Below are 27,443 nucleotides of genomic sequence, written 5' to 3' on the forward strand. Positions count from 1 at the left end.
AGAAGAGGAGACAAATAGAGGTAAAGATTTACAGAGAAAGAAATCCAGATAGGTAGAAAGGGCAGAAGGACAGATGGAAGATAGACACGAAAAGAGAGACAGATACAGGGTTGAAAGACAGACAGAGGCAGACAGAAGGAAAGATTGAAAGGGAGAGAAAGACAGATGACAGAGAAAAGAGAGGGATGGCAGACGAGACAGTCTGAAGAAAGACGGACACAAAGAGAACGACAGGTGGGAGAGATAGACAGACATACAGAAAAAAGAAAAGATAGACAGTGAGCAAGAGAAAAAGAAGAATGGCAGGGGGACAAATGAAAAGATATACAAGGAGAGACAGACAGATTGAGGAGAAACAGACAGGAAAGACAGACAGAAAAAAAGATGGATGAAAAAGACAGACAGGCAGGCAGAAGGAAAGATAGACAATGAGAGAGACAGACAGACAGAGAGGAATGAGAGGCAGACAGATGAAGTGATTATGAGTTGAAAGAGAGACAAATAAAGAGGGATGACAGAGACACAGAGGGAAAGATATACAGGGAAATAAAGACAGATAGATACAGGGATGAAAGACAGACAGAGGCAGACAGAAAGAGACAGTAAAAAAGAAGAGAGACACAAAGAAAAGACAGATGGAAGAGACAGACAGACCGAAGGAAAGATGGACAGAGAGGGAGGGATAGAGACAAAAAGAGAGGAAAGATAGGAAGACAAATAGAAAGATATACAAGGAGGAAAAGGCAGATGGTAGAAAGGGATGACAGACAGGGCAGATAGAAGGAAAGATAGACAGAAATAGAAAGACAGTCGAGTAGAAAGGGATGACAAATGGTGGCAAAAAAGAGAGACAGACACAGGGACGAAAGACAGACAGAGGCAGAAAGAAAGAAAGATAATAAGAGAGAGAAAGACAGATGACAGAGAAAAGAGAGGGATGGCAGATGAGGGAGTCTGAAGGAAGACAGACACAAAGAGACAGACAGTTAGGAGAGATAGACAGACATACAGAAAAAAAAAAGATAGACAGTGAGCAAGAGAAAAAGAAGAATGACAGGGGGACAAATGAAAAGATATACAAGGAGAGAAAGACGGAGGATGGAGGAGAAACAGACAGGAAAGACACAAAAAAGATGGATGAAAAAGACAGACAGGCAGGCAGAAGGAAAGATAGATAATGAGAGAGACAGACCGAGAGGAATGAGAGGCAGACAGATGAAGCGATTATGAGTTGAAAGAGAGACAAATAGAGAGGGATGACAGAGGCATAGAGGGAAAGATATACAGGGAAATAAAGACAGATAGGTAGAAAGGGTAGACAGATGGAAAGATGGACAGGGAGAGAAAGACAGATGAGTGCCAGACAGAGGGAAGATAGAAACAAAAAGAGAGACAGATACAGGGACGAAAGACAGACAGAAAGAAAGACAGATGGGCTGAGACAGTAAAAAAGAAGAGAGACACAAAGAAAAGACAGATGGAAGAGACAGACAGACAGAAGGAAAGATGGAAAGAGAGGGATGGAGAGAGACAAAAAGAGAGGAAAGATAGGAAGACAAATAGAAAGATATACAAGGAGGAAAAGGCAGATGGTAGAAAGGGATGACAGACGGGGCAGATAGAAGGAAAGATAGACAGAAATAGAAAGACAGTCGAGTAGAAAGGTGGCAGAAAAGAGAGACAGACACAGGGACGAAAGACAGACAGAGGCAGAAAGAAAGAAAGATAATAAGAGAGAGAAAGACAGATGACAGAGAAAAGAGAGGGATGGCAGATGAGGGAGTCTGAAGGAAGAAAGACACAAAGAGAAAGACAGTTGGGAGAGATAGACAGACAGACAGAAAGAAGGAAAGATAGACAGTGAGCAAGAGAAAAAGAAGAATGGCAGGGGGACAAATGAAAAGATATATAAGGAGAGAAAGACAGATGGAGGAGAAACAGACAGGAAAGACAGACACAAAAAAAGATGGATGAAAAGACAGACAGGCAGGCAGAAGGAAAGATAGATAATGAGAGAGACAGACAGAGAGGAATGAGAGGCAGACAGATGAAGCCATTATGAGTTGAAAGAGAGACAAATAGAGAGGGATGACAGAGGCATAGAGGGAAAGATATACAGGGAAATAAAGACAGATAGGTAGAAAGGGTAGACAGATGGAAAGATGGACAGGGAGAGAAAGACAGATGAGTGCCAGACAGAGGGAAGATAGAAACAAAAAGAGAGACAGATACAGGGACGAAAGACAGACAGAGGCAGACAGAAAGAGACAGTAAAAAAGAAGAGGGACACAAAGAAAAGACAGATGGAAGAGACAGACAGACAGAAGGAAAGATGGAAAGAGAGGGATGGAGAGAGACAAAAAGAGAGGAAAGATAGGAAGACAAATAGAAAGATATACAAGGAGGAAAAGGCAGATGGTAGAAAGGGATGACAGACGGGGCAGATAGAAGGAAAGATAGACAGAAATAGAAAGACAGTCGAGTAGAAAGGTGGCAGAAAAGAGAGACAGACACAGGGACGAAAGACAGACAGAGGCAGAAGGAAAGAAAGATAATAAGAGAGAGAAAGACAGATGACAGAGAAAAGAGAGGGATGGCAGATGAGGGAGTCTGAAGGAAGAAAGACACAAAGAGAAAGACAGTTGGGAGAGATAGACAGACAGACAGAAAGAAGGAAAGATAGACAGTGAGCAAGAGAAAAAGAAGAATGGCAGGGGGACAAATGAAAAGATATATAAGGAGAGAAAGACAGATGGAGGAGAAACAGACAGGAAAGACAGACACAAAAAAAGATGGATGAAAAGACAGACAGGCAGGCAGAAGGAAAGATAGATAATGAGAGAGACAGACAGAGAGGAATGAGAGGCAGACAGATGAAGCGATTATGAGTTGAAAGAGAGACAAATAGAGAGGGATGACAGAGACATAGAGGGAAAGATATACAGGGAAATAAAGACAGATAGGTAGAAAGGGTAGACAGATGGAAAGATGGACAGGGAGAGAAAGACAGATGAGTGCCAGACAGACGGAAGATAGAAACAAAAAGAGAGACAGATACAGGGACGAAAGACAGACAGAGGCAGACAGAAAAAAGACAGATGGACTGAGACAGTAAAAAGACAGAGACACAAAGAAAAGAAAGATGGAAGAGACAGACAGACAGAAGGAAAGATGGACAGAGAGGGAGGGATAGAGACAAAAAGAGAGGAAAGATAGAAAGACAAATGGAAAGATATAAAAGGTTGGTAAAGGCAGATGGTAGAAAGGGATGACAGACAGAGCAGATAGAAGGAAAGATAGACAGAAATAGAAAGACAGTCGAGTAGAAAGGGATGACAAATGGTGGCAGAAAAGAGAGACAGGCACAGGGAAGAAAGACAGAAAGAAAGATAAAAAGAGAGAGAAAGACAGATGACAGAGAAAAGAGAGGGATGGCAGACGAGGGAGTCTGAAGGAAGACAGACACAAAGAGAAAGACAGTTGGGAGAGATAGACAGACATACAGAAAGGAAAGATAGATGATGAGAGGAGGAGAGAGAGAGAAAGAGAAGAATGTCAGGCAGACAGACAGGTGAAAAGATATGTGTTAAAAGAGAGACAAATAGAGAGGGATGACAAATGCAGATGGAAGGATATAAAGGGATGGAAAAACAGTTGTGGAGAGAGAGAGAGAGACAGAAGATAGTCTTTCTTCATCTCCTCATTGTTATTCTCTCTCTTCAGCAGCGCTCTGCCCCTCCCTTCTGTATTTATTTCCTGTCGTCTCATCTGAAGGTTAATTACTTAGGGATAGTTAAGGATTACAGAAGAACAACAGCAGGCTCATTGATCTCACCGCCGTGCTGCTACTGCAATGACACCAGGACATACCCACAGATTACCTGGATCACCAATCGATTTCTCTTTTTCTCCCTCCCTCGCCCGCACTTCTTTCTCTCTTTTCATCATCCCTCTTTTCTTCACAAAGCTCATTTACTGAAAAGCTGATTTTTCATACCAAAGCCTTTCTGTTTCTAATTTATTTGTGAATGCGTGCGTGTTTGGGATTGCTCTTTCATTGAATGAGCCGCATTGATCCTCTGGATTTGAGTGTTTACAGAAGCATGGAAGGGTGCCGAGCTCACGGCGGGGGGCTCGACCCGTCAATCGATGCGTCTGAACGAACCTCATGATCCCAACACGCTGTCGACGGGAGATAAAAGAGAGAGGTTGACACCCGCGAGGCGTCCTCCCCGCCCCGCCGTCCGATGCGCACCTGAGGCGGTGAGTGGCGGGCGTTGACGGCTTCAAAGTCGCAAATTTTCACTCCGCCCTTCGCCGTTTCTCTCGAACGGCACGCCTCGGTGGTTTTCTAGGGCTCCTCTGCTCGCTTTTTGGTTTTCAGCAGAGACCGTCCTCAGAGAGAGAAGCTGCAGACGAGAGTATTGGCTCTTCACACTTAGCTCGATATCAGCGAGTAGTGTTTTAAAGAGTAGCCAGCAGGTAGGAGAGTCACAGCGCCCTTCGGTTTAAAGTGTTGGTATTGATGCACCAAAGGATTTGAAGTGGAGAGAGAGACCGGGCGAGAGAGTGAGAGGAGATTCTCAAAGGGTAAATCATCACATTTACCCTGACAGCAAAAAGGACAGCGGGGAAATCTGCTCTGTAAAGCATCAATGCCCTCTCTCTCTCTCTATTTCTTGCTTTCTCACGTACATTGATTTTTATTATGGTAGAGGATGTGTGATATTTTCACCTTTTTATTACCTTTGTTGTTTATGGGCCGTTATTTGCGCAGTTAGGTTGCAGTTTTAGTGTTAGATGAATGGTTTTTCTGAGACAAGTTTGTTGTAAGTTTGATGGTGTTTTTGAATGCGAGCATTGAGCCACAAGTCAAATCTTACTGTTTGTGTCACGGTTAGGGGGTAAAATCAGTAACGCATAGCTTCTTATGGTTTGTTTCTTCCTTTACAGCATAATAATAATAAAAGACATCAATGTTCAGTATGGATTTCTACCAAGTAACTCCAGGCTAGGGCTAGTCAAATGCGGCCCTCCAACCATCTTTATCCAGCCCGCCGGTCATCTTTGTCTGATTTGAAATCAGCGTGGTTTAGAGCTGTGACGATGCATCGCATTTCCCATTAAAAATACGTGTCTGAAATCGATTCTGAATCGCAAGACTCCAATTCTGTGTTTCATGCACAGCTTGTGCGTGTACTACGGCTCTTTGATCAGTAGGAAGTCCTTATCAATCTAAAATTGTTTAAACCGTGCATTTAAAAAATCAACACTCGTCAAACACAATCATTCAAAATATTCTTTGTTGTCATGAAAATACCTGAAACTATTTAAAATAAAGCGATGTAAATATTCTTATAAACATTTCCTGAAATAGGGTTTTCAGCCTTTTTATGGCACAAGAGCTTCTGCACCAGAGCGCCCTCTGTCTTTTGGATGTGGTAGCATTTCACCTTAATTCATTTAAATTTTTTCTTTCAGAAAACGCACATTTGCAAGATTAATCGTCCCAACCTTAGCGTGGTTCCTTTAAAGTTGCTTTCTACTGTACAAGACTAATGACCAGGGCTTTGAACCAGATTTTTTTCCCAATTCGTTAGTAAAATTTACATTACTGAACCGGTTCGAACAAAAAAATAAAGTTCCCGAACCGGTTAATAACGTTCAGCTGTGGGACATACAAATAAGTAGGCTGATCATTAGGACATTAAACTTAAATTATTAGTCTTATTTAGCATTTTTCATGAATTAAGACAAGAACAATTTCTGCCATGTCGTTTACTGGCAAAGATCTTAAACAAATGTTTTTATTAGAAAAAGAATACTGTGGTATTTCGAGATTTGTTTGTATATGTCCTGTCAAGGACGGAAAGATTGTTCGCTTTTTGAAACGCGTCTCTCCGTGTATGCACTTTTGAGTGCACTTAAACACGCACACACACACACACACAGACGGAGGACGAATTCCAAATGGCGCTTTGAGAAGAAGATGCAGCATAAACCGTCTCTCCACATAAAGTGAAAATTACGTTGTTTTTCAGTGCTTTATTCAGCAAATGTATTTTAATGGACTACAGAATGGTACACAGTAGCGCAACACTCTCTCGAGTTTATACATCACAAGTTTTGATCATTGAAAGGCATAGGAATAATTACGTTTGATTGGAGTTGGACCGGACACATTCAAGCGCATGTGCGTCTGTGCGTACAGAAAACTGCTCACTTTAGCACCTTTTGCGTTTAAATTATTTAAAATCACTTAAGTGTTAACATTTGGAAGCCTCTGAAACACATGCAAATGATCAACTTTCACCCTATACGAATTTGCGTATTAATCCGTGAATCGCATGCGATCCGTTACACCACTAATTAGTATTAAAGAAACAAACATCTTGATATACTTGGTAGCCTACACTATTTATTAACCTCTTATGGTTGAGCATTAGAGACTTGGGCTTGAGTAGACTACTTGCTGGTGGCAAGCTTCTCATTTCTCAGATGAGTCAACAATTTCCGGAAGTGAAAATCACAGAGTCATATTAGACAGAAATCTTGTCAAATAACGAAAAAATAACGGTATTAACCGGTTACCTTTATTTTAAATAAACTATTCTGTTCCGGAACATATATATTTTTTTAAGTTTCTGGTTTCGTTTCTGTTCCATGCAAAACATTAAAACTTTCTGGTTTTTGTTTTTGTTCCATGAACCGGTTCAAAGCCTTGCTAATGACGGCCGATAAACTGGGGGCTGCGTGGGGTGCCAACCATCATCGGTGCGTCATTTTTGGATCCAATTTAAGCTTTGGATTGCCATAAAAAATATAAATTTGTGCAACTACACTGCATGCGACACGCCGGCCGGAAGTGATGTATTTTAGTGTTTTAATCAAAACACAGTGTGCATGATGAAAATTATCAATCCTTTTTTGTTGAACTTTTAACACTTGAATCCTTTAAAAACAATTGATTACTCTGAATATTCATCATGACTATTGCAATGTTAAGCTCAGTGTCTTCACATAGAAATTATGCAGTAAAACTTAAGTTTTTAGCATTATCTTATCTTGTTCAGCGTGTTATTTTCCTTAGCTACTCAGTAGTTGTAGGCCGTAGGATGATTTGATTTTTGATTTTATTTTTGATCACAAGACCTTGGAAACGGCCATCTTTGAATCTTTTGCACTTTACGACGAAGGACCACCATCCTGAAGACTTCTGAAAATGTGACGATTGACACACAGATAACCATAGCAACGGTCTGCCGTCTCGTGTGCTTGTCACTTAAAGCTTTAACCAAAATAATATTACAGCGTTATGTTTTGCAATAATTCTCTTCGCCTTGGCGTTGTGTGTTGTACGCTCCACAGAGCGCTGTCTTGCAGTGTTGCCAGGTCCTCGTCTTTTTGTACTTGCATACCCGTTATGGCACTTAACCGTTTATGACTTTTGGCTCATGAAGCGGTCAAGTTTTTGGTGTTATTAAAGGGAGAAGCTGCCAGTCCCAATATTTTGATCTTTGAGGTAAAGCATTTGGATTTATTTCAGTTAATTATTGGATTTTTCTTGTTCGCTGTATTTCGCCATTTTCAGCACAGCACATACATAATACTTTTTCCTCTTCTATGCATTTATTTTTTCAGAAGAGAGACTTGTCATGTCCATGATGCATGTTTAAATACTTCATCAGCAACTAGTAGTTCAGTTGGGTTATGTACACAGAGTTTCTGTAAATGCGGTTGTCACTACCTGCATTTTGCGGGAGTTAATTCGTTTGTTGAATGCGGTTGTCAGTCCTGTAAATGACTGAAGTGTGTGTACAGAACAGAATTAAGCACTAAAAGGTGAAGTGACAAGTGAATTTAAATGAGGCCTTAGAAATCATGAGAAGTGCAAAGTTCTGGTAGGTAGCCACCCCACAATGACACCTTAACCTAACGGGTGAGAAAACAAAGCAGCAAAGCCTCTTTTTATGGCACAAACAGGATTTCCCTGCATACGCTAAAGCAGGTTTACACAGCAGCCCAGTGAGTGATGTGAAAATGTGGAAGACTAAATGGATCAGGAATGTCTCCGGCGCTGTGGCCAGTGACATATGGACCAACCCGTGACCGGCAGGGCACCGCACGCTTCATTTGTGGTCAAAGAGGGCTATTTACTTCGCTTTACCAGTTTTTCTTTCTGCCAATCCTTTCCTGTCTTTCTCAATCTGTTTTTTTTTACTTGAATCCTACCCTGGCTCTTACCCGGCCCACTTCAGCTGTTCATCTTGCTGCAATGCAGAGGTTTCCTGACAGTTTCCTTTTGGAGAGTTTGAACAGAGAGGTGCTCGACACATCCAAGTTCACCAAACATCAGTGAAGCATGAGAAACATCAATTTTTGATTTGTTAATTGTGCCATGTTTTATGTTTTTTTATTCTCTTTTAATGCGTCTAAATTTACATCAACAATATAAAGCCTTTATTTTCTAATTGTGATTGTCATACGGCAAATATATTTCACATTCTTTGTCAGGGTTCCCACGGGTCTTCCTTGAAAGTTTGTGGATCTGGGGGAACATTTTCAAGGCCCTGGGAAGTTTTTGAAAATATACATACATATATACAGGTCATTAAAAGGGCTTGAATCTATTTTATGCAAGAAGTTTTCTGGAAATAATCCATATTATTCCCTGTGTAGTGTAAATTCTAGACTTTTTAAGCACACGTGCTAAACTGTTCACTTTAAATGCTTATATCTTATATGCGAATGTTGATTCATACCAAAATGCTTTTTTGCATAGTTGTGTTTGACACATGAAAACGTCTCAGGTTACATATGTAACTGTTGTTCCCTGAGAAGGGAACGAGACACCGCGTCTCCCTTGGCAAACTTCCTGCATCCCTGTAATGCCGTTTTTGGCAATATTTCAGATAGCGATATAATTCCTGGCTCACGTGTCACCCTGTCTTTGTCGTTAAGCCTCATCATTGGTTGAATTTGATATACACATTCAGACACACTTACCCCTGGAGGCGTCCCCAAAGTGTCACCGCAGTGACGCAGCACGAGTTCCCTCGAAAGGGAACTGTAACAATGTATCTTAAAAGGTAACACGATGTAACCTTGATTTCACTTGAATGTGTCCCCACATTTAGTCCTTGAATTTGAGGGAATTGGACCTGGAAAGTTCTTGAAAGTTAACTAAGGTGTGGGAACCCTGTTATTGTATTTAAACTATATATATTAATGTAATATGCAAAATGATAGTGCTTTCCAAATTGTAGTACATAAGATGACATAGACGTAGGGTTCGCAAACACCTGGATTTTCTTTAATTGCAGGGTTAATTGCAGGGGGTTTGTGAGTTGATGAAAAATAAATATATTACCAAAAAATACTACTAATCTAAACTTAAAATCAGATGAAAAGTAAATTTTTTGTAACCTGCAAATGTGCTATTCTGTGTTGGATAAGTTACCCCAAATAGTAATTATTTACTAGTTACTAATGACATCTTCAATCATGCAATTAGATTACTGTACCAATTGCTCACAATCTTACTAATACTATTTAGTAAATGATACAAGGAAACGGCTCAAATAAATCATATAAAAGTACATAAATTGTTCTGGTCACACTTTTTAAGGTTCATTTCTCACTGTTAACTAACTATTAACTACATTTGCCTCAATATAGTCCTAATGACTACATATTAATACTTAGTAAAGTAGTTTAAGTATGTTGTAGGGATTAAGGATGTAGAATAAGGTTTTGCAGAATCAGACATTAATGTGTGCATTTTAAGTATTAATAAACAGCCAATTTACCCTAACTCTAATCCTTGCCAAAAAGTAATTACATTGCGGTAACTAATTACTTAGTAACTAGTTACACCCCATACTAGTGCTGTTAAAGGATTGAAATATTTACTTAAAAACTCAGGGGTTACGAGTAAACCATTTTCTTCAAGCTGACCTAAATGATGTACTGAAAAAAATGAGTGACATTTTTATATTTTTTAAAAGCCATCAAATGAAGAGTTTTTTGATGCTCAAACCTAAATGTTTACATTTTTAGGGTTCAGCTAAATTTTAACACTTGCATGCACAATGTCACTGCCAGAATCACGTGAATGACTTTTCATTTTAAAGTATTGAATTTAGGATGCACCCTAAATCTGACATCTCAGATTGGGAGCTTTAGTTGAATATCTGCAGTTGATCTCGTACATGTTTTCTTTATTGTTGCTTCAACCTTGCATCTGACCTTCTGCTTATCTTCAGTTCAAGCTCTCGTGTTCTGCAATAACAGTCGCGTGATTGACTGAATTGCTTTGGCCGTGCGCAGGCTGAATGCAAACCGCCCCGAGCTCTCTCTCTTTTTCGCTTTACTCAATGCTTCTTCAATATAGCTCCTTGTCTCCCCCCAAACCTCCATCCTTATTACGAAAAGAGGGAGAGAGAGATTGAGAGAGTGAGCTGTACATTAGTCGTGCGGTGTCTTTTTCTGCCAGGTCTGGCTCTCTGGGGCATAATATGTGTATCAGCGTCATTTAGCACATAGTCTTTAAAGAGTGAAGAAAGGTCATAGCCGCGAGGGGAAAGCCTGCGGAGGGAGACGGGACCGGGGGACGGAGCTGATGAATGTGTTGAATAAAGAATGCAGTTTGCTGGCTAATGATCTAATGGCTTCGTGTTGGCCGTGCATTAGATGTGCGTCCATATAGCATTGCCTGCAAGAAAATACAACTGCTGGGTGCACAAGCACCGTGTGTGTGTGTGTAGAGGTGGAAACCGTAACGGGTCTCGGTTCATTTCGAGTCGGATATGACAAATGTAATAAGTTGCGCTTTGGTGAGCGAGTCGGATTCAGTTCTCGGTTTTTAATCCTGTATGTGTGTTGGTTTTGATATGGTGGTGAGTAACCGTGTATTGTTTTCTGTTTCTGTACATGCTCTTTTCACAGAGGAGGATGTTGAAAATTTTGAAATGGCGAGCTTACCCCTGGATACGCAGAGAAACATCGAGGCCGACAGCTTTTGGTGTATGAGCAAATTGCTGGATGGGATTCAGGTGTGTGTTCGTCTTTAACCACAGTGTCCAAAAACATCCTGTACACAAAAGAAGCCAAATATGTTCTTTTTATTAATAATAGACTTTATTCACTACTGCATCCCACAGTCCTGTGCTTGGTGAAAAGTATAAAAATTGACAGAAAAAAATCAATCAATAGTGGTCCAAGCTGTGGTTTTCTAGCTACTGTAAAATAACCTCAGTATTTGTATGGATATCTTGAATTTGGCCCAGATCATTTAATTTGACACTATAATCATTGTGGCCCTGAAACCAGTAACCTTTATACCAGTGGGCACCAACATGGTGCCCGTGGGCACAAGTGGTCTCCAACATAGTGCCCATGGGCACCATGTTACCCGCACAGAGTCTGTGAGTTGCCCACCAAAGCACATTCTATGAATAGCCTCAATTTTAATATTTATTTATTACATTTTTTATATAAGCTTGGCTTCTTTTATGTATTTTAACATTTTAAACCATGATAAAACATATCAACAAGTAAAATTTAAATAAAATCAACAAGTAACAAAAACAAAAACATTGTGAGTAGCCCATCTCAAAGAAGTAGCTCTTGCTTACAAAAAGGTTGGAGACCACTGCTTTATACAATAATGATGAAAAGCCATTATCTCGCTTTGTATCATTTTAGTCAAAGTAAACGAAGTTAAGTTCTGATGAACAAAAAAATCAGTACCTTTATTCTGTTGAAACCCTGGAGAATAAGACGCTTGCCTGCTCTGGGAAAAAAATAAACCTGAAGTTTAAACTAGGGGGTGCATATGTTTAGTCGGCGTTCCCTTGAGAAAGACCCCCTGTTAGATTGTGACGAGCGTGTCGAAGCATTCATCTGCAGGCAAGAGAAAGGTCAGGTGCAGGTCTGCATCAGGTCGTCCCGTGGGCCGTGCTGTGTCGCTCTCATTGGCTGAGCAGAAGGGCAGAACGCATGTATGGATCAGAACACAGAATTTGTCTTCCCGTGCGGTCGTCCCCCTGGGCAAAAACACAAATTGCAGCGCACAACCAGTGGCCCTTAAAGACCCACAACGGAAAAGAGACAAAATTAAACATTATTATGAAATAGCCATAAATGTGATGCACAACGCCTCCGGTAATACAGCTGGTATTAGCTTGCCAAATCTCTAGTGGCCAAAAGGTTGTGTATTACATGTGTGTGTGTGCCATTCATCTATCTACATCAGTGGTTCTCAAACTGGGGTCCGGGGCCCTCAGGGGGGCCTCGGGATGGTGCCAGGGGGGCCCCAGTTTTATGAGATTTTATGAAATACATTCATTTATCATGAATTCTGTGTAATTAAACCACAAAAATATAAGGCTACTAATCAACAGCACTACTTTGAATAATTTTATATGTTTTGTTTAATTAAAATGTTACATTTTAGAACAAATTTGTCATATATTTTCTTTGGAAGGGCCGCGAAGAAATGCACTGTACACAAGGGGGGCTGCACACTAAAAAAGTTTGAGAACCACTGATCTACATAACATACATACACAAATATATCAACTATAGATGCAACGATGTATCGGCCTATAATTGGTATAATTTATCAGCTACACAGAGGAACTTGTAGCCAGACATCAGACTCGTGACAAATCCCGTGCCGCACCAGGCTCAAGTGGAAACTTGACTATAACTATTTCTTACCATTCTTAGCACGGTTCGGCACGACGGTGAAAAAGCACTATCGAATATCAGTACGTTTTGTATTAGGGTTGTAACAATATATTGGTCGATACATTGATTTCTAACGATATGATGCTTCGATGCCACGCATAAATTATCGAAATGAAGTACCTTTATTTTGACACACGTCCTCATTTCTTGACGTAACATTCATCTACGCATTTCCGCCAAAGCGCGCACTTTCGTTTATTTTCATCTGCTAGTGTCAGCAAGTGAATGTGTTTAGCACTGCAGGTGATATTGTTCATGCAAAACACAGTGTCGTCTCTCCTGAAGATGTTGATCTGTTTTTTTTTTTTTTAAGAAAAACCTCTTAAAAGAGACGATTGTAGCACTCATTTAACTGTTAGATCTGAAGTTGTGACAGATCAAATACCACATAACAGATTTATTTTTTATATTAATTTATTTTTCAAATTCACTTATCAGTAATTCACTATTGCACATTTTTGGCACAAAATACTGAAAGACTTTGACTGTCGCCTTTATAAGCTTGATTTTATGTGACATTATTCATTTAAAAAAAAGTTTATTTGTTAACACTTTACTTGAAGGGGTGTGCATAAGACTAACATGACACCTTCATAATCATTACATGAAAATGAAAGAGATTTTATGCACGTTTATGATAACTTTTTTATTAAGTGTCATTCATTCAATTATGACATTTTTAATTCAAAGATGACATTGTTTGAGATGTCTTTGTTTTGACAACTTGACATTAACCAAAACATCATAACTTAACTTAAAGTCATAAATCTGGCATAATCATGACATAGCAGAATAATTATCAAGCTTAAAAACTACCTAGCTTTATGGGTTAACATTACATTAAACTGTCATAACACAAGTGTTAATACTATGTCAAATAATTGTAAATACCTTAACAAAATGCAACAGACGCGTCAAAAGATTATACTTCACTTTATGTATGTGCAAAATACACACAGAGGGTTCTGGAGTTTTCTGAAATAGGCAAGGCAAGTTTATTTGCATTTCACATTTCATACACAGAGGTCATTCAAAGTGCTTTACATAGAAATTAGAAAACAATATATAAAAGAGAAAAAAGAAAATGTAAAAAACTAACAAAACCAATTAATTAATTAATAAATGTAATGTAATGTAATTAACTGTTTTTGCAGTGATATGGACCTATTATTGTACTGTTTTCATTTAATTTTAGGTTAAGTTAATTTTTGGGTTTCCAAATGCAATAAAATATTATTTTATCAATTTTAATTAGTATTATTGTTATTATTGGATGATTGGTTTTAGTTCTTAAACACCTCAAGAACCTTAAAAAACATAATGAATTGAAAAATATTCATGACGCTGTTATAAAACTACTTGAAAGAGTTTTAACACTTAGTGACATTTTAATGACAAATTATATTTGTACTACTGTAGTTGAGGTCAAGAAAAATATTTATGATGCTGTTATAAAACTAGTTGAAAGAGTTTTAACAGTTAATGACTTTTTAATGACACATACAATTTGTATCACTGGTAAAAAGTGGTCAGTTATGTTGTCTTGGTAATGTCAAGTTGTCATGACAGGTTATATTGTATTGGTTAATGTCAATTTGTCATAACAAAACATCTCAAACAATGTCATCTTTGCATTAAAAATGACATAATTGAACGCACGTGTCATGTCATGATTATAAAGGGGTCATGTCAGTCTTATGAACACCCCTTCAGGTAAAGTGTTACCGTTTATTTTTCTGTTAGTTTTGTTGATGTTAATATTCCAATTAGTACCGAGATTGTGCCATTATCAAAGAGTTTAACTTAAACATTCATGTTATATATTTTGGTTGCATTTGTAAGTTATTAAAAATGTAACTGCTTAACTTGACACATAATATAAAAATATCAATAGATTCATCGCATCGAATTATAATTGCATCGAAGAAGCGGTTGATTTATCTGCAAATATTGCAACACCGGTGGAGAAAACCGATATTATATTGCATCGTAATGAACTGTTCGATTTACTCCCCTATTTTGTATCGTGCATCCCTAATGTAGACACGCATAAATGTTTCAACAACATTTTGTCTTTTTGCACTCAGTATGCTATGCTTCTCGCAACCCAACAACTTCATAAAATCACTCTTGCGTAACTCTATCTGCAACACTTTACACGTGGAGGTCAAAGCAGCATGTTAAAGTGCTTGTTGAGCAGAGTATTAAAGTCCTGATGCCAGTCACGTATCAGGGAATTAAAGAGTGACTGAAGAATTGTTTTGTGTGCTGCTGAATATCACCTTTTGTTTTTCTCAATCAGGACAACTACACATTCGCCCAGCCTGGGATTCAGATTAAAGTGAAGGCGCTGGAGGAGCTCGTCAGCAGAATAGATGGTGAGAAACATCACATGTCATTCATCAATGTCTCTAAATCACACTCAAAATAAATGTTACTGCATATATATAATAAATGATTTAAGAAGAAAAGTTAATGATTTTAATTGTGGGGTGAAATGTTTCTTTTGAAATGATTGGGATGTTTGGTCCTGGCATGGTAGGTTACAAACCTGGGAAAGCATCTTTTGTGTTTTATCTGTTGTTGTCAGATAAGGAGTGCAAAACTTTTTGTCAGGTTTCTAAAAATAGTTCAAAGCAGCTGTCAAAACTACTCCGGGCTCAACCATGTGCCACTTTTCTGCTTTTTGCAACAGGTCCGTTTTTTTCATGTCCTCAAACGCTTCGGCACAAGCACATCAAAACTGATAAAGCACAAAAGCAAAGTTTGGGGTCTTTTAAATGATCCTGTTCGATTTACACGTTGCACTGAAAAAATGGCTTGTCAGAACCATAAATAGAAAGATATAACATACATGCTGTATGAGGAAGACTTTTTTTATGTTTATCGCCATTTTTGGCCGTTTCTGTTTCCTGGAATCACACGTTTCCGTCCTCCTGTTTTTTCGTGAGAGTGTTAATGCCATCTGTACGTCGTCTCCCTTGTTCTGAGTGTTTGGTGTGATAAGCTGAACAGCCCACACTGAGCCTCTCGGTAAAAGCCGCCGAGCGCCTCTTTTCCATCCATCAGCATCCGCAAACAACATGATCCCACAGTCTCACCAGGGAGCGCAGGAGAGAAATCAATTCCCCATAAGCCCCTGCGATTAGGGTGTGAAGGCGAATGGAAGCGAGTGGACAGAAAAGAAGAATGTGGCTGGAGCCCTGGGGAAACAAATTTGTTTCAGAGGGCAAGATAGTGATAGATATATACTAGTGAGGGCCATCACAAAAACAACTTCTTTCACGATGTCATTTTTCATTTTAGTTTCCTTTTAAAAACAGATAATCAACTTACGGCTTGATAAAAACTCGGATACTACTAGTCACGTGTGCATAACATGATTGTTTTCATGTTAACCATTTGCCTTACCTGTCATTAGCCTCTTTCACACAGTCATTTTGGTAAATTTGGTACTTTACCAATAAATACAAAAATGTGCTATTCACATACGCAGTGACTTTTTGTCTCTTTACCAGTAACGGCGCATTCACACGGGGCGTCAGTGTTAACGCTTCCCATTCACTTTTAATGGGTGACTTCATGCGTTGCCGAACTGAATTGTTGATCCGTCGGCGCCGCGTCAGTGCCGTTGCTCGCGGCAGAAGTTGAACATTTCTCAACTTTTCAAGCGGCAACGCGTGCGTCAGCCAATCAGATCGCCTTATGCAAATTACCTAGACAGAGCCAGCCAATTACGTTGTTGATGTTTTGCATGTAAGAGTTTCCATGATGAAAGCATTGTTGACTCTGGACTACACTCTGGAGAAAATACCGCTACAGCATCCTCGACTCGGGGGGGGGGAAAGCCGCGCGATATTTGCTCTTGTTTGATTCCTTCGTTTATTCATTTTTTTGCCTTGTTTGCCTTCGCTGACTGCATATGTAGGTACTGTGAGTTCTGAATGCTCTTTCTTTGCCGTAGTTTTGGTCTTCTTAGATTTCGTGTCTTGTGCACTTTCAAATCAGTCGTGTGTGCGCATGTGTGGGTAGATCCTGTAGCAACAGGGGTGGTGCCATGGTCGCGAGAGAGTGATAGTCGCGCAAGCCAATCATTTGTTTTGTCCTGAATGGAAATAATGAGCTGTGTTTAAAAGGTCTACAGACACTCAAGTTTTATACTCTCTTTTTCAGAGTACTTACATTTTACTTATGTATTGGTATATAAAGACAGTTTAAACAAATTTGTAAAAAAGTTTTTTAGATAATTCCTGCCTATCCTGCCTTTAAAACGGGATGGAATGAGAAGAGAGAACTACACATGCTTTCATATCAGTCTCCAAAAGTCTCCAACCATGCCAGAAAAGGTCACTAGATTTGTCCTTGTTGCTGTTTTAAAAAATAAAGTCGCTAAAGGGGTCTGGAAAGTTTCTAAATCAAGTTGGCAACACTGCTTGGACTGTGCATGTGCGTTGTGTGTGAACAAACACAAGCATCACTCTGTCTCTGGTTGGCTAACAATGGAAATTAAGCCAATCATCATAGTTATATAACACACACTATAGATAAAACATTGCAGGTCCTATCGTATGTCTGAGAGAGAGCCTACTCCGATGAAAATCGCTTCAGTGAGATCAGTTATAGTAAAGCGCAACATTTTTATTGTCAGTAACGACATTGTAACGGAGAAAACAGTAATTCATTTGATTACGTTGTTAGTAATGTTGTTTATTTATAACGCCATTATTCCATCACTGGAGTGTACAGAACCGGATTAAGCATTGAAAGGTGAAGTGACACTCGAGTTTAAGCCAGTATGCTTAAAGGAAATGTTAATACATTTTTTTTCAAAACTAATTTCTCATTTTCTGATTTCTCAAAGTCTCTGAGCATTAATGACTCATTATTTTTCTTTAAAAAATTCTTAATGCTACGGTTGTATTCAGGGATTTAAATTTTCCAAGAGAAGGACACTATGTACATTAGTCTTGATGTAAATTATTTTAGTGCAGAATTATTTTGTATTTTAATGTTATTTATTGGCATGGGATTTGGTACGAGCAGACTTTTATTTATTGTAATTATTTTTTCAGAGAGACTTTGAATTTCCAATAACATTAAATGTGCACATCATCAGCAGAATCCATAATGATGCAAACCTTATGTAATATTGCAAAGATAATTCATTATTAAAATGTTTTGAAATGTTAGTCCAAGTGTACTTTTAGATAGCTGTCACTTTTTTTCCAATAATATACATCAAGAGTCAAAGGCACCGGCACCATTCTTATTCTGTTCAAAGGCAGAACAAGAGCTTATCAGAAATCCCTCTATCAATGAACTTTAACTCTCTCTCTCTCTCTCTCTCTCTCTCTCTCTCTCTCTCTCTCTCTCTCTCTCTCTCTCTCGATTTAATCGAATGTAATTACACACATGTTGGGGTCTATAATGTTAATTCAGTGAAACAGGTGTGGAGAGAATTCAACAATAGCTTAAGGGGTTTTAGTTCCGGGCCAGAGTGCTTTTTTGAACAATGTGGGTCATGCATGGGTTACAGTAGTCTATTCCCAGTACTGCACTTTGTAGTAAGGACCACCGGTGGCGATAATCCTCCCTGCTTTCTTATCTGTGCCCACAGAGGATGTCCACGCGCATTTTCAGAAGTGTGAAGTGGAGTATTTGCAGTTTGCTTTCCGCTGGATGAATAATCTACTGATGAGGGAACTGCCCTTACGATGTACCATCAGACTGTGGGACACCTACCAGGTACTTCTGCGTCAAACAGTCACAGTTGTTTAAGAAATGCCTTGTCATTAACCAGAAGATTTTATTCAAAGCAACATGAAGTATCCTGGGGTTAGTTAAGTGTCTTGAGCAAGGACACAATTGTGATGGAGCCCAGCTGTTAAAGTGTACCACGACTATAAACTCATGAATGATTTAATAGATTAACACTGGGATCGGCTAAATAAATGTGAAATTAAAAACTGTAAAAATGTCACAGTTTTGATAAACTTCCTTTCACTCTGAGGCCTCCATTTTGTTTATATCACAATACATGAAATCAACACTGCAAAAAATGTCAAATTTTTTTGTACAAATATCTAAAGATTCTTAAGTCAAGATGTATTTTCTTGATGAGCAAAATGAACTATGAAAATAAATCTAGTTTTTAGACAAAAAATATAAAATGTATGTCAATTTGTGTTTTAAGCAAAAATATCTGCCGATGGGGTAATACAATTTCTCTTGGATTTTTCTTGAATTACACATATAACTCATTCCCCGTCATTTTTTTGTGATTTTCACAAAAGTTTCACAAAATGTCTTCCAGGAAATTTTTCTTCTAAAAATATATAAACATACAAATATATCAAATGAAAGATCAGACACTCTGCTTTCAAACAAACAAAACTGAAAAAAGTTTAATCCTATATTTTTTTTCTCTGCTTGTAAACTCTTTCTTTAAATATATATTTTTTTTAAGCAAAAAGCTGAGATAATTGCATTATTGTGAAGGAATTTTGTTAGAATAATTATTAAAACATACATAGAGTTTAAAATGAGTAAAAATTTGTAAATAATGTTTTGGCTTTTTCATAAATTTGGTAATCTGCAGTGGTTCTCAAATTTTTTCTGCGTGCGATCCCCCTTGTGTATGGTGCATTCCATTGCAGCTCCCCCAAAGAAAATTTATGACAAAAAACTGTTATAAAATGTAACATTTTAAACAAAAAATTAAATTATACAAAGTAGTGCTGTTGGTTAGTAGTCTTATTTTTTTAGGTTTAACTACACAGAATTTATGATAAATGAATGTTTTTTATAAAATGTCATAAAACTGGGGCCCCCCTGGCACCATCTCGCGGCCCCCAGTTTGAGAACCACTGATCTAGTGAATAATCACAGTATTGCAGATTAACATTAAAATTCTTCAAAAAACACATTTTTTTTATGCAAATGTTTTCTTTTAATTGGCTAGATAAGTTGGCAATGGCGGGGAAAGAGTTAAGAAAAAAGTTAAATGATTTCAAGATTTTTTTTCTTACCCTATTGACAGTTTTTTGTATATTTTTGGTCTAAAAAAAGAGACTTATTTTCTTAGGTCATTTTAGAAAAAGCATCTTGATTTAAGAATTTTTTTGATATTTGTACTGAAAACTATTTAATTTTACAATCAAACCCTTTTCTATTAATGCTACAGCTAGATAAACATAGTAAACAAGACTTCAATCAGTAGATTGTAAAATGATGTGTAACAGAAGATGAGAATTATAAATGCACACAGTTGGCGGTATGTGGTCTTGACACCTGCATACCATTAAAAATATGAGAACATAAACAGTTTTTGTTTAGGCCTTTCAGATAGTAACATAAACGATGAACAATACAAAAAATAAACAAATGAAAGATGATCAAAATAAAGACAATCAAACCATTTTATTGCAAATGGGGCGATATGAACCACTGAGGATACTAAACTGACATTTTTACTAGTCTGTTCATTCATACGTGAAGACTGAGGACGCCCTCGTGCACCCTTGTCCAGAATTGACACACGAAGGTGTTTTGATGGATAAACCATGAAGACAATAAACATGAATTGGATTATATATGGTGTATCTGTGTTCTTTCAGTCATGCCGGGTATTTTATTAACCAATACAGTGAGGTGACCATATTTTTAAAATGAAAACCGGGGACATTTCCTAGTTCAATGGTCAAAATATCATTAAAATCTCATTCGCTGTTATCTATGATATAAAAAATGGGGACAAAAAGTTTTTTGAAGATTTTCTTCTTTTTATTGTTGTGGGTTCACTGCAAAAAAATGACTTACTTAATAGTATTTTTGTCTTGTTTTTAGTACAAATATCTAAAAATTCTTGATAAGCAAAATACCCTAAAAAAATGTTTAGCTTTAAGATAGGGATGCACCGATATGGAAATTTTGTCCGATACCGATAACTCTTTATATTTGGGGGTCGATAACCGATATATATAGGCCGATAAATATTCATATTAATTTCACAATGAAAAACTCCCAGACCGAGGACATCTTGTCTTTGCGCTAGACTAGCATACTCTTCTTAAGCCCGCAACACGTGTCATCTTCGTGCCTCGTCACAGAAAGCACCAATCAAAACTTCACATGGCCAGCAATGAGCAAGTGAAGTGGTTCAACAAACCAAAATAATCCATCATTTATTGGCTTTCGTTTATCGGCCTAATTTTGCTATCAGACCGATAACCGATAATTTTAAAAATAAGCAGTTATCGGCCGATAACGATATTTCGGCCGATATATCGTGCATCCCTACTTTAAGACAAAAACCAATAAATTGATGTGAATTTATGCTTAAAACTTGCACAAAATCTGTCAATTGGGTAAGACATTTTTTTATTAAGTGTTGGGAGATTTTTTTTTTTTTTGCTTGTTTTTAGCACAAATTTGATATTTTTGGTCTAAAAACTAGGCTTTTTTCTTATTTTGCCCATCAAGAAAATGCATCTTGATTTTAAAAAATTTTGATATTTGTACTGAAAACAAGAGAAAAATATTAATAAGAAAGTCATTTTTGCCTCATAACTCATCAAACATTACTTCTAAGGTACTACTTCAGCTGATTTCATAACATTGTAAATGTGAAGAACAAAAGGAATAATTCAAAATGTAAACATATTAACGTTAGCCTACACAAATCAAATGTTCAGTACCATGCTGTGATCAGTTCACTTCATTGGTTTATTACTTTAATTTAACAGGAGTAATTAGTACCTTAACACTGATAACTTTGACTGTTTTCATATCTTGATTGATGATAACTTGATGAAGCTTTCTCATGTGTCTCGTAGTAAATTCTTCTTCGCTAAAGCAGTGACGCGCAACAAAGTAATCAGCTTGCGGCCCCTCTGCTGGTGAAAATAGTCATTACATTATTGTGTGGTACTACAAAGGCTACACATTGATCTGGGTTTTCGGTGTATTTGCTGTTTGTTTTGGAAGTGCTGTAAACGGGGACGTCTGGCCACCTTACAATACAGTATATTTATTAAAATGCAACGCTTATTAACATAGCCTATTGCACTGTGTAAAATACCATAAAAACTTTATATTATAGTTTCATTTTGCAATCCGAAGCCACATCACCTCACATATGGTTATTTAAAAACACTGGACTTCTGTTATAAAATGCGTTTGTAGCAAAAACATGGTTTTAATCCCACTATTTGTCGTATTTTGATGGTGAGCTAAGCTAGCATGCTAGCTAAGCTAACATGCTAGCTAAGCTAACGTGCACCTGCTTACATAGGTAATTTTCAAATGATAATTTTCATAAAATTCAGATTTTAAGGGGCTACGGTCAGATCTGTGACTTTAGCTGTTGTGAATTTCTAGATTAATTTAAGTTCAGTTTCAAAAATAGTTATTAGAAATGTATTTTTAAGCCTTTCATAACTATTTTAGTATCACAAAACAATAATTCAATAATTCTGAAATCTTTACAATAAACATCCAACATACAACAATAAAGTGTCAAACTTTCAAAGAGACCAAACTTATGTATTTCGAACTAATGCTTCATTAACTATATCTATTTTAGTTTGGTTATAACCAAAAGGAGGGTTGATGCAAGAGGTTAATAATATATTTAATAATGTGTTCAGGTAGACAATGGTATAGGCTATACAATGTTCTAGTAAGTGTTATTGATTATTGAATACAAAAATCAATTTCTCATTGATTATTGATCCTACCCCTTTAACCCTTAGTCACCTGCATGTCACTTTAATTTACAAGCTTTACAGAAGATAATGTTTGTTTAAGCGTGTCATCCTTTAAGACTACATGCTAATCATACTTTTTCTGTGATAAAATGGCACGGTGTGATCTGAACTGGTTGTAGTCATTCATCAATATTCTTTTGAAGCGTTTCTTTCCTGTGGATCTTCCGCTCATCTGATCTCATCTGTATTGTGTGCGTGTCCTCTCAATGTCTTACGCTTGCTTTGATAACTCTCCTTGCTCTTTCCTTTGTCCTTTATATCTGTCGCTACATCTGTCTCGCTCAACGTTTTGACGCGTATCTCTTCCCACAAGTTAGGCTTTGTTGGATAAAGGGGTTTGGTTGTCAGGTGACGACGAGAAGAAATGGTAATGGTTGCTGGGGAACATTAACATGGACAAAATTTTCCTCTGTTTGTTATGAGTCAGCATGCTGTTCGTCTTGGCCGCTGGCGACGGCTGTTTTCCCTTAAGCGACCTTAAAGGGGACATATTGCGTTTTCTTGGCGAGCTGGATGTATTGTGGAGACTCTGCAGACCATCATTCAGATGATTTACGGAATTTAATCTGCAAAAATCACTCGAATTCAGAATTCATTTGGATGTCACGTCATCTCATGAATTTATAGAGGGCTTAAAGGTGCAATTTGTAAGATATTTGCAGTAAAATATCCAAAAACCACTAGTCCAGTGTTATATATTTTGTCCAGCTGATTACTTAAAATATCTATTGTTTTCAATTATTTGTAAATTATGAGAAAATTACCATTCAAAACATTTACAAGGGGCAGTGCAGTTGCATGTCAATGACGTTAATATCCACATGACCCTTTGTTACCGCCTTTACTGAAGTAAAAACCACATGACAACAGTGTCGTGGACAAATGCGTTATAATGCAATATAACATAACGCAACATTCAATGTTGTCATGTCAAAATTGTCATTTTCAGACACTTACTAAATCCAATATTGGATAGAGTTTGTTAGTGTACAGTGTAGCTGTCATAATTTTACATCATAACCTCACAATAAGATTTGAAATTAAACGATGTCATCAAACGCAACATTTATAAAACTTGATTACTTTTCCTTATCCGTCAACATGATTTCTCGTTCTTGTCTGATTGATGGCCATCAGCGATTGAGTTAAAAACAACAAATCCCATCATTCCACGCTGCTTCAGAGCAAAAAGATAATTCCTTTGTGAAGGACTTTTGATAGAGATCAGATGCAGAGCGATCTTTAAAACATACACGGAGTTCTTTCTCTTTCACGTGAGGTGCTACTTCCGGGTTGTATAAGTTACGGAAGTGCGCCACCTGATGGATAATAGCAGAAAGGCGGAAATTCTCGTCATTGGTAGGGAAGCGTTTTCTCTTAATTGACGAGTTATCTCGTCAATGGCGGGGAAAGAGTTAATCTACGTCAATGTTATTGTTTTGATCGTGCGCCCTCTAGTGCGCACCCCCCAAATTGCACCTTTAAAACTGAAGCCAGTTATGAATTATGATTTTTCATTGTATTGATATACATTAGCAGCTTTACAACTTCACTGTAAAGTTGAGTTGCAAAACAAATATAATTTGTAGTTTTTTCAGTATATACTTGCACTACGTCTAAAATTGCCTACTTCCATATTATATAGCAGGTGAAAATCAGTATGTGGGCGAGTAGCATGTCCGAATTTAACAAACAGTAGGCGATCAGTACCCGAATACCTACTACTTCCAGCAAGAACTGACACTGTACTATCCCGTGAGCCCCTGGCAGTGTTTCCACAGGGTTAAGTCTTAAATTTAAAAATATAAATTTAGGGCCTTAAAAAGTCTTATATTCACTGTTCAATGTCTTAAATCATTTTAAACAGGTCTTAATTTTCCTACGTCCATGTAACGTTACCTCTAATTCTGATTGTAATGCTCCGGCAGCGTGTTCAAATGTTTTTTATTTTTTGATAACTTATTTCGCTCGTCCCCACGTATGCATTTAACGCAGTGATAGTTGAGAAGCCATTCGCATTACTATGTTTATAAACGTACATTTGCCCTGTCGATCTGTTCTGTCTACCCCCATGTTTTTATGTATTGTATGGACAGGTTGATGGATTGTAATTTCATTGTATTGTAAAGTATTGTTCATCATCTTCATCATTTACTGCCGCCAGAAAATAGAATTAGTTTTGTGATTTAAGAAAATTTTGTGATTTCAGTTAAATAAAAGGCTTTTTTCTGTTCATATATTTCTTCATTGTGGATTTCTTAAACCTTTGTCTTTAACTTTCTGTCTCGTAATATCAGCAAAGTGTAAAAATCTTGTCTAGTCTTATTCTCGTAAACCCAGTCTCGTGTCTCATTTCGCCTCTTCACACCATTGGAAAATACATCTTGTTTTTTGTCATAAAAGATTAGGTCTTAAAAAACACATGGACGTATGCACACTGGACTATAAAATTGGACTTTGTTGTCGTGATATTGGTCTTAAATTTGACTTGATGAAACCTGCAGAAAGCCTGCTCTGGGAGAGGAGTCACCCGAATAAAAAAGAGAGGCGATCTCATATTCAAACATTTCAGAAAGCAGTACCACGACTATATTCAAATCTAAATACATACAGTTACCTTTGGTTAAATTGGACTTGCATCTTCCAAGTTAACGGCTTACTTGTTGTCATATGTAGTACGAACATCCATGCAATCCATATTCATACTATATTGAACTGTTTTACCGGTTACTTCATCTAGTTCAGTACGTACTGTCACAATATGCGATTTCAGATTGTTGGTATTCTCAGTATGTCTTCATTTCTTTGAAATCATTCAGTCAAAATGATGATCGGTGTTATCCAGCATGATTTTTTCCGAGTATCTCGTGTGCATCACTGGAGGCAGGTCAGTCTGACCTTGTGTGTTTTATTGGAGTGTGTGATGTCTAAATAGTGCAAAATTTTAAATAACTAATTTATTAAATGAAATCTTTATTTCCAGGTTTAAATTGGGTTTTGCAATGTGGACTATTGAGCAGCACTGTACGTGTCATGACCTTTTCAGTTTGCATCATCTCGGCTCGCCCTGACAGCTACGCCGGTATTGAGAGAGGTTAACAGACATCTTCCCAGTGCTGGTACAACTTCACAACCACAGAGCTTCTCGGGTTGTTCCTTAATCTCGGTTCTTAGTTTTTAAGGTTTTTATTTCCCGAGGCGTTTCACAGCAGGTTCAAGTCGAGCAGTAACTGCTGCGTTTGTCCACCTTGCTGAGATGGAGGAGAACTGGGTGTGAATGAGGCCAGCGTAGCACTGAGGGAGAAACTATGCCGTGTGACGTTTTCGTTTTGAAGGTTAAACTGCACGGTTTGGCTCGTAACCTGACCTTCTTTCTTACCTGCTCGTTTCCGGATGTGAAAGTCGTTTTCAAAGCGAAAGCTATTACGTTTTGATGACAAGTTGTGAAAATAGCATGCACAAGGGCCATAATTTTAGTATTAAACTTCTATTGTTAAGCCGACACTTTGGGTTTTTCAATACCTCTGAGTAATATTGTTCTGATTAATTGTTAATGAAGGCGGTCATTAGAGAAATCCGGCGGCCACACGAGTTGCAGGTCCTTGTGAGAGGCGGGGTGAAGAGACCAGAGGAACACAATGAGATGATGGTTTTGTCCACTCATATGAGGCTAAAGGCAAAGAAAAGAATCTTGATTTCTGATGAAGCGCTTTTATCTGGTCCCCGCTGTAATTGCACGTTTGGCACAAAGACTCGACCCTCAAGATCAATTAGAGACGAACAAAGAGCTCAGGCCAGAGAGAGAGAGAGAGAGAGCGAGAGAGTGAATGAAATGAAGAAAGAGAGCGAGGGAGAGCGGTGAAAACAAAAAGGAAAGTCATGTTAATGTCTGGCCGATGTTCATAAGCATCTGCATTTCACGTCCTCTCCATTAGTGAGATGGGCTTCAGTGAGAGGTGAGGGGGGAAACGCTCGGCTCTGAATAACTTCATCGCTTCAAGGACTTCATCACTAGCACATCATCTGCTTTTCTTGTTTGCTCTTTTCTTAACCCAGTATTTTTTTTCTCGTTTTGTTTCTAGCCCTGTGTTATTTTTACTGTTGCAAAAATGCTATCAGATGTAAAACCATAGTACTGTATGGGTGATTCTCACGAAAACTTGGTTTTAAAAATGTCAAAGCATGAAAATGTAAAAATTGCTTAAATTTACTTTTTTTCCCACCAGACATTGAAAAACAAAGTCTGGAGTAAATGGGAACATTAATTTAAAAACTTTTACTTATCATTTAACACTTTTTGTAACATAATTTAAAAAATTAGTCCTAAAAAATCTCATTACCGCAACAGTCAGAAAACATCAACACTGACATATTTTCAAAATGACATGACAAACCTGAAAGAACATAATTTGGAGATTCTGCACATGCATTTAAAATCAAAGTATTATGCTTCTATTAATTAAATTAACATTTAATAAGCATCTGTTGCGGTAATGATAATCAAAATGTCGTGTAAGCATTCTGACAAGACAATATTTCAAATTAACTGTAAAAAATGATCTTACCTGGTAGCCATCTTGAAGTAACTGGTCCATGTGCTTGGTCACTCAAAATCAAACTTTATTAAAATTCTGTATGTGTGCTTAAACTGTTCTCAAAAAGTGTTGGGGAGGATGAGAACATCAGGCATGGACACATCATTTTCCTAAATTTTCTTCATTATTATTATTATACATGAATATTCAGTAAATATTTTTTCTGTCATCTAAAGTAGTCTAGCAAAACATCCATTTATTTTTTTTCTTAATATTTTTGTGTTAATTTGATTAAATTACAACATAACGCATGTTCAAACACAGCCGGACACATTGCCGTAATGAGAATTTCAGCAGAAAATGAGATAAAATTTCCAATTATAAATTC

At 37.6% G+C, this 27,443-nt stretch overlaps 1 protein-coding gene and 1 long non-coding RNA gene across 5 annotated transcripts in view; one reads left to right on the forward strand and one right to left on the reverse strand.

Moving 5' to 3' along the window:
* The window catches only part of LOC141363996 (uncharacterized), a 75,404-nt gene extending 64,098 nt beyond the window's left edge, over positions 1 to 11,306 (reverse strand). The window contains exon 1 of the long non-coding RNA XR_012369750.1: positions 10,984 to 11,306. This is a non-coding gene — a long non-coding RNA (uncharacterized lncRNA). The remainder of the gene's footprint in view (positions 1 to 10,983) is intronic.
* Positions 1 to 27,443, forward strand: part of tbc1d22b (TBC1 domain family, member 22B) — an 81,568-nt gene that overhangs the window by 33,366 nt on the left and 20,759 nt on the right. For all 4 annotated transcript variants that reach the window (XM_055167652.2, XM_055167653.2, XM_055167651.2 and 1 more), the window contains 3 exons: positions 10,948 to 11,054; positions 15,056 to 15,131; positions 18,371 to 18,498. In XM_055167652.2, coding sequence (XP_055023627.2) covers positions 10,948 to 11,054; positions 15,056 to 15,131; positions 18,371 to 18,498 — 311 coding nt within the window. The remainder of the gene's footprint in view (positions 1 to 10,947; positions 11,055 to 15,055; positions 15,132 to 18,370; positions 18,499 to 27,443) is intronic.

Source organism: Misgurnus anguillicaudatus, chromosome 5 (assembly GCF_027580225.2).
Source record: "Misgurnus anguillicaudatus chromosome 5, ASM2758022v2, whole genome shotgun sequence".
Taxonomy (NCBI): domain Eukaryota; kingdom Metazoa; phylum Chordata; class Actinopteri; order Cypriniformes; family Cobitidae; genus Misgurnus; species Misgurnus anguillicaudatus.